Source organism: Ipomoea nil, unplaced genomic scaffold (assembly GCF_001879475.1).
Source record: "Ipomoea nil cultivar Tokyo-kokei standard unplaced genomic scaffold, Asagao_1.1 scaffold2662, whole genome shotgun sequence".
In the NCBI taxonomy this organism is placed as follows: Eukaryota; Viridiplantae; Streptophyta; class Magnoliopsida; order Solanales; family Convolvulaceae; genus Ipomoea; species Ipomoea nil.
The window spans coordinates 831462-839871 of NW_017619090.1; the positions used below are offsets into that span (position 1 = coordinate 831462).

Genomic DNA, 8410 nt, shown 5'->3' on the forward strand with positions numbered 1-8410 from the left:
GCATTGCATTTATCAGGAAAAAATTTTGAGGGTTTATTATTTTTTTTGAAGAAGATTCAAAGATGCTATGCTGGCTGTGACTTTTCAAGTCTTGAAAATTTGGTCTTTTATGGGTTTCTGTAGGACAATGAAGAAGTAATGATTGAAAGTTTTATTCTTTTGTAATCTCACTTCAGCCCTTTAAAGTTCTGATAATCCCACTTTTGGTCTTTAATTATATTAAGAGTTAATCAACGTCCCTCAATTATTAGCGAACTGTTAATGTAGTCACTCAATCGCTTATTTATCGATTTGGTCCCGTGAAATAATTATTTTTAGTCAATTTAGTCCCTCCAGTCTTCGATTTAGTCCCTCCAAATTTTGACATGTTATTACAGGTATACATTAAGTTACAAATAATTTGTATGCCAATAATAATAATAATAATAATAATAATAATAATAATAATAATAATAATAATAATAATAATAATATTGATATTATTATTATTATTATTATTATTATTATTATTATTATTTTGAAAGTTTATTATTATTATTATTAACATAAAAAAAATATAAAATAGAAAAATTAGATTTGTAATGGCATCCTCCTTCATCCCTACCTGGGTAGGAACGAAAACAATGACACCTTCAACCCTTCCTAGGGGCGAAGGCAAAGGTGCCATTGTGCAAGCATCGTCCTTGCACTGGGATGGAGACGTTAGTGCATTCGTCTCTAGGCGAAGGGCCGAAGGGATTTTTTTATTTTTATTTTTATTTTTTTTTTGTGGAGGTCATTTTTTTTTTTTTTTTTTTTTTTTTTTTTTTTTGCTTGCTTAGATTGGGACCATTATGGTAGTGGGGAGAGCTAGTTACTGGCAACAATTTTCTCTTTAAAAAAATAATTTATTTTTGTATTTGTAATGATAATGATAATGATAATGATAATGATAATGATAATAATAATAATAGTAATCTTACTATGGCCATGTTTGGTAAAAAATTGGCCTATAGGCCAATTTTGGCTTATTTGACCACTATTAATTGTTTGATTTAGTTAAACTATCAATATAAATGTTTGGTTAATTAGCTTTTTGCAACTCCAAATGGCTAAAATTCAAAAAGTTACTCCAAGCAACTTTTTCAATTAGCTTTTTGAGAAAAGAAATTATACCAAACAGCTATCAGCTAACAACTAATTTACCAAACACTTTTCTACAATCAGCTAATGTTATCAACTATTTATACCCTCTAATTAACACAATCAGCTAACAGCCATTTTACCAAACATGGCCTATATATAATAGCAAAATGTTTATGCCATGTTGTTTTCCCGCCCAAATGAAACGGTGGTGTTCCATAGAAATACAGGTTCATGTGGAAAGCATTTGCGCTAGTGACATTTAATGTGTTCAGTTTTAGATATTTTCTTCAATTTTCAATATAATACATTATCTTATATTTAATACGCCTGTTGAGTTTTTCAATTCCAGTTGCTTATTTATTTTCAATACAACAAAAATACAATGATTATTATTTATTGTTGAGCCTATTCATCAGTATAAATAATAATAATTTCTTAATACTAAAACTTTAATTTGTTACACTCCAATAGATCAGAATTCAAATAAAAATCTCAGAATAACAATAATTGCAGAATACTCACAGTTTCACTTTTAAAATACGCATGGAAAACTGTTCTAACCTCCTAAGGATATTAATAACAAACAATTATGCTTAATGCATATACAAAATACATATATGAACATGTGCGCACCCAAAAATATAGTATAAATAGTGCACTAATCTGGCATTGTACACACAAACGAAACTTTTTGCAGGAACAAACTCCGCGAAATCAGATTGAAATGCCCTCCCAATTACCTACCTCCTTGCTTCGCAAGTTAGCCCTCTCCACACCAGGAGAGTAATCCGGGAACGTTTGGTAAGAACTTATGAGATCCCTGAATTATGTGGAGGAGCAACAAGCACAATTATGACGAAGAGTGAAGGTTAATACAGATTGTATAGTATTACTCATTTGGATATGCAGGTTTCCGTTTTTACTATTCTTTTTTTTGTTTTGTTTTGTTTTTTTTTTTTGTTTTTTTGTTTTTTTTGTTTTTGTTTTTGTTTTTTGTTTTTTGTGTGTTATATAGGGTATAGTACATACATTACTATTTATTACTAATAGTAATTCAGAATGCAATTACAATGGTAGGAATGGTAATGGTTTTCAAGGTTACAATCAAAAAGAAAAATGTACAAGCAAAATTATGGCTATGATTTTCCTGTCATGAGAATTTTAAATGATGAGAATATTGTTGCTACATAGTGCTCATCACTAGATGCTGATCAAGAGATAGACTTGAAGAATATGTGGATGACGACTCAGATAATGTAATACTACACAGTTACCATTTAAAACCTAGATGATCTGATATCTCAATTTTACTGACTATGTTTTAAGTTCCTAACTTTGTTTTTATAATAATCTATCAGGATGCATCAGGAGCTGATGAAGTTAACTCTCCAAACAATGCCTTACAGCAAACAAACGAAGAAGGAGAGCAGGAATTTGGTCCTTTGACCAAAAGAAGTCTATTGGACCAATTTTCTTCGACTCAGACAGTGAAGAAAGGAAGAGTTACAACATTAACAAGGAGAAACTTTCCTAGAGGGACATTGGTTTTCCATAATAAAAACATTTAAGAATATTTTATATTCATCGGATTTGGATTTAATCTGAACAAAACATGTTTTGTTTTCTAGGCTGCATTTTGAAATATTATATGCACTATGTGAAGAAATATTTACTGTTTTGATCCAATATGTTATATCTCTTTATACTCAAAATTGCAGGTGCTTCAACTAGAACAATGCAGCAGTTTAAAGTTCCAGACATAGAGAGATTATTGAAGCCCTATTTTGACCCAATATCTACATTTGTTACTAATTTTTACTACAACAGTTCTTTACACTACTAATTTTTAAAATATCTACATTTGTTACTTTTGAATACTTCTAACTCCACAACTATTTGTTATTTAATAATGTTAATTTTTAAATTATTTGTTATTTAATAATATTTTTTTATTAGTACTATTATACGGTAATCTTAAATTATTAAGAGGCCATATTTAATGACCGTACATCGCACGGGAAACTTACTAGTAATAATAATAAGCCACAAGATATTATGAAGTCACATCCAAATCATCAACACACATGATGTTAACCTAATGAAATAGTGAGAACCTTTAAATTTTGTCAAACTAATCAAATAGTGCATTAATGATTTGTGCATTAAATTAATCAAACGAAACCACTTTAATGTTTTTTTGAAAGCCAACCAATGAATGATTGTATTAATGAATCAAAGCTGCAGTGCAGTCTGGGGGGATACATCCCAATACATAGCTTGATCCTGAACAAAAGCTAACGAAGCTAACGTATGCGCATGCGCATTAATCTGCCTAGAAATATGATTAAACAAGACATAATTAAAAGACGAAATTAAATTCCTACATTGGTCTACTATTACTCCAACATAGGACATTATGATATCTGATCTCTGTCGTATAGCATTCCTGAGCTGTAAACAGTCTATTTGAAGGGATACTGTTGTTATATTTTTTTCCAATAGCCAGGATAGAGCTTCCTTACATGCCAAAGCCTCTGCCATAAATGGTGACAAGCAATTCGATAATCTTCCATTTTTTGCCGCAAGAAAAGATCCCTCCGGAGACAGCAACACAATACCGTATGTAGCCTCTCCCGTGTCTTCCCGGTATCCCGCATCCACATAACATCGTGGGGTAGAGCCGCCGCTGCCATCCGCCGTAGCTGCCGTGAGGGATGCCGAGCCGCGGCGCACCACTTGCTGGTAGGAGTGCAGTGCCGCCGTGGCCTGCCTCCAAGCCGCCGTAGGGCGTGGCAATGTGCCGTCCCATACAGCTGAATTTCTGCACCTCCATAAGCGATAAAACAATGCCACCACCGCTGCACTTTGGTCCTCTGTGAACATTGTAAGCACAATTGTTAGCCACTCAGGGAATGAGTTGACAACAATATTTGTTATTGGCAATCCTGAAATATTCCAAACATGTCTAGAATAATCACAATTGATGAATGTATGCATAACATTCTCATGCGCTAGCCCACACATTTGGCATGTGGGATCCACTTCCACCCTCTTTATAATCAAGTTGTTAGTTGTTGGAAGAATATCACAAATTGCTCTCCATAAAAAAGTCTTCCATTTTGGGGGTATTTTCATTCCCCACATTTTAGTCCATTTCTCAAAATCCCCGGATGAGTGATCATAAATACCCATAATGTTTCTGTAAGCATTTTTAACTGTATATACCCCATTGGGGTCATCAGGCCAATACCATGAGTCCTCATATCCTGGACTGACAGGTATCCTCAGTATTCGACTCACATCCTCCTCATCAAATAAATCTGATAAAATATGTGGGTCCCCGGTAGCAGTTTGTTCATCTATTAAACCTACCACTTTAGCATGCCTGAGCTCTACAGGCATATCAGTCTGCACCAAAGGGCTAGGATTATCAGGTAACCATGGGTGTCCCCAGATTAGTGTCGTTTTACCATCCCCTATCCTCCTGCCCACCCGTGCCACCACCATGTCATGAACTGCCATAATACTTCTCCATGAGTGGCTTGGGCATCCTCCTATCTTGGCATCAATAAAAGTGGTATTCGGATAGTACCTTGCCTTATAGACTTTTGCAACAAGTGTGTCTGGACTTGTGAGTAGGCGCCATGCCTGCTTTCCCAACATTGCTAAATTAAAATTCTTGAGATCTTTAAATCCCATTCCTCCATATTTCTTTAGGATACTCAACTTATCCCAAGCTTTCCAGTGTATTCCTCTATCCATACCAGTGCCCCACCAATACTTGTTCATTGTTCTCTGGAATGATAAACACACTGTGTCCGGAATCAAAAAGACACTCATTGAAAAGGTAGGCATAGATTGTGCCACGCGTTTCAATAGAATTTCCTTCCCTGCCTGTGTCAAAAATTTCTTGTTCCATGAGCTTATTCTCTGTTTTATCTTATCCTCAATATATGAGAACACTGCCCTCTTTTTTCTCCCCACAAAAGATGGTAACCCCAGATATTTCCCAAAGTTGGGTGCCTGGTTTACCTGTAAGCAACTTGCCACCACTTCCCTATCCTCCACACTGGTATTTCTGCTAAAACAGACACTGGACTTATGATAGTTTACCTTTTGTCCTGAAAGCTCCTCATATCGTCCCAGGCACTGTTTAATTACTTCTGCCTCTCTATCATTTGCTTTAAAAAATAATAGGCTATCATCTGCAAAAAATAGATGTAATATCTGTGGGGCTCCCCTAGCAACTCTGCAGCCATGTATTAAGCCAGCCATTTGCGCTCTTTGCAACAACGTAGATTAACCCTTCAGCACATATGAGAAATAAATATGGAGACAAAGGATCTCCCTGTCGCAGTCCCCTGGTTGGCGTTACACCCCCACTATTAACACCATTAATCAGGATGTTATACTGGACAGTAGTAACACACTGCATTAACAAATTAATCCACTGGTCATCAAAACCCATTACCTCCAACATCCTTCTCAAAAACCGCCATTCCATCCTATCATATGCCTTGGCCATATCCAACTTCAATGCCGCCCACCCTTTCCTACCACACTGCTTTCTATTTAAGTAATGCCCCACCTCTGCAGCTATTAAAATATTATCAGTAATAAGTCTCTCAGGAATAAAAGCACTCTGGGCCTCTGAGATGAGGTTCCCCATAAGTGGTTTCATCCTATTGGCTATTACCTTCGCCATGATTCTGTACAGAACATTACTCAGTGCTATTGGTCTCATATCAGCTACTGTCTCAGGCACATCTTTCTTCGGAATTAAAACCACATTAGTATCATTCAATCCCTCAGGCAGCGAGCCTGAGTTTAAGCAATTCACAATAAATTCAGACACATCTCCCCCTACAATATCCCAATATTCCTGGTAGAACCCAGGGTTCATACCATCTGGTCCTGGTGCTTTGTCAGGGAACATTGCAAATAAAGCACTCCTGACCTCCTCTAATTCAAACTGGCGAAGGAGCATAGTGTTCTGCTCACTAGTCACACGGGGGGCAAAATTATCAAGCATGGGATCCTCACATTCAGTGTTTGACGATGTAAAAATAGCAGCATAATACTCCAAGACAACTTTCCTCATATTATCCCCCTCCACCCATGCACCCACATCATTTTTTAATCTAGGAATATAATTTTTCCTTCTACGAGCGGAAGCGTACCTGTGATAGAATTTGGTATTGCAGTCCGCACCATGCAGCCAGTGCTGCTTCGCCCGCTGCCTCCAAAATACATCCTCCTGCATCTCCAACTGTCCCAGTCTTTCCTCAATATCGCGAAACTCGGCCAACGCAGCCGAATCTCGTCTGTGACGCAGCTCATCTTGCTCTTTCCTCAATTGCTTTATGCGGTCACCAAACTTATGACAATGCTCCCCACCCCACCGCATTAGCCTTCCTCCACAATGCTGCTGACAAATCAACAGCCCCTTATCCCTACTATCCTGCCAGGCAGTCTCCACCACCCCCCGACAACCGTCATCATGAACCCATGCCATCTCAAAGAGAAATCGTTTCGGTCCCCCATGTCTGCGGCCCTGGACAATATCAGGAAGAGAGCAGAGTGATCAGATTTTCGGGTTAGAATATTTTCGACCCACACCTCAGTATGCATAGTAGTCCATCGTGTAGACACCAACACCTTATCCAGCCTTTCCTCCATCCACCTATCAGTCCCTTTCCCCTTCTCCCATGTAAACTGGTGACCTCGCATTGGCAATTGGACTAGCCCACAATTGTATACAGCATCTCCAAAGCCTCTCAGCAGACTATCCGGGTGAGGATTCCCCCCTTTCTTTTCGCGCTGATATAACAAATCATTAAAGTCTCCCAAAGCCACCCAGGGCAGTGTAGACTTATCCCTTAAACCACTCAACAATTGCCATGCCTCCCTGCGTCTATGCCTCTGTGAGAACCCATAGAAACATGTCATTCGCCATACTTTCTCCCTTATAGCTACCTCCACATCCACATAATTCTTTGAATAACTCAACAGCCTAGCAGTATTATTCTTTTTCCATAATAATGCTAAGCCACCCCCTCTCCTATCCGGATCCACATAAAACAGACCCTCAAAACCAATCTTTACTCGTAGTCTTTCTGCATGACTCTGATCTACTTTTGTTTCCATTAAGTAGACGAAATCGGGCTTCTTACGGGACACCATGTCCACCACTTCACGAACTGTCTGTGGATTGCCCAAGCCACGACAGTTCCAGCTTATTGTACTCATTGAGATGGGCGGGCCTGACCACCAGGACCCGCCGTAAATCCGTTTTTTGAGAACTCAGACATCACCACATCTCCTGCATCCATCCTTATACTGCCACCATCCACCCCATCCCCCCTCCTTCTCTTAGAGGCCGCTACCACCACCCCCTCACCCGCCTTCTCTTCCCCAACCCGTACACCCCCTCCTCCCGCACCATCACCCAATGCCGTATCCCCCATCTTCCCCTCCCTTCTCATCACACTTTTCCCCTTCCCATCTAGCTGTATCAACCATGGATCCCCCACTTGTCTTGGCCCCCGGCTACCTCCCCCCGCCTTCAGGTCCGCCGTATATGGGAATTTATCCGCAGTGAGTCCTGATTTCCTTGCCAGCTTACAAAATTTATAGGCATGCCCCAGTAAACCACAATAAAAGCAAAAATTATGTAAGCGTTCGTAGCGGAAATTTACCCAGCAGCTTGTCTTATCCCGCTTAATAAGTTTCATCCTCCGTTTTAGCGGCTTATCCACCGGTATTGACACACGGACCCGGTGAAACGTCTTCCATGGTGCACCCAGATAACGATCATCAACTTTTACACATGTACCAATAAAATTGGCCGCTTGCTCAAGAACCGATTCCGATGTATATCCCAACGGTAAGTCATAAAGCTGTACCCACATATCCACCGAGTTTAATTCAACCGCTGCCGGCCTTGTACCCGATTCCACTTGTTTACAAACGAGGGTGCTATTATCAAAAGACCACGGCCCTTCATTGAGGACCCTCCGCATATCCGTTTCATCATAAAAGATGAACATAAACAACCCCGGTTGAGTCTCCGTAACCTGCATACCCCACACCGGTTGCCAAACCGAGGCCATCACCTGCCGCATGTACTCCAACTTCATCACCTTTGTTGTCAAAAATCTGCCAACACACACCCACCGCCGTTCCTCCTCCTCCGCCGCTACTCCAACGCCTTCCCCCACCGGCTGAAAGCCGATCTCCTCTTCCTCCTCCAGCGCTATATCGCCCCAACGCTGTGTTAAGCGCT

General features: G+C 39.4%; 1 protein-coding gene across 1 annotated transcript; it reads right to left on the reverse strand.

Moving 5' to 3' along the window:
• Positions 1-3357: 3357 nt before the first annotated feature.
• Positions 3358-7308, reverse strand: LOC109154890. Its single transcript, XM_019302629.1, has 3 exons — positions 6745-7308; positions 5374-6679; positions 3358-5306 (listed from the first exon to the last, which is right to left on the reverse strand). Exons 1-3 carry the CDS (start codon positions 7306-7308, stop codon positions 3358-3360), a joined length of 3819 nt encoding a protein of 1272 aa, XP_019158174.1.
• Between the last annotated feature and the right edge of the window lie 1102 nt (positions 7309-8410).

Excerpts from the sequence above, each read along its gene's own strand:
- LOC109154890 (XM_019302629.1), bottom strand. The coding sequence starts at position 7,308 with ATGGTGTCCCGTAAGAAGCCCGATTTCGTCTACTTAATGGAAACAAAA. Across the intron at positions 6,680-6,744 it reads GGACTACTATGCATACTGAG|GGCCGCAGACATGGGGGACC; the intron begins GTGTGGGTCGAA and ends GATATTGTCCAG. Across the intron at positions 5,307-5,373 it reads GCTTAATACATGGCTGCAGA|CAAATGATAGAGAGGCAGAA; the intron begins GTTGCTAGGGGA and ends TATTTTTTAAAG.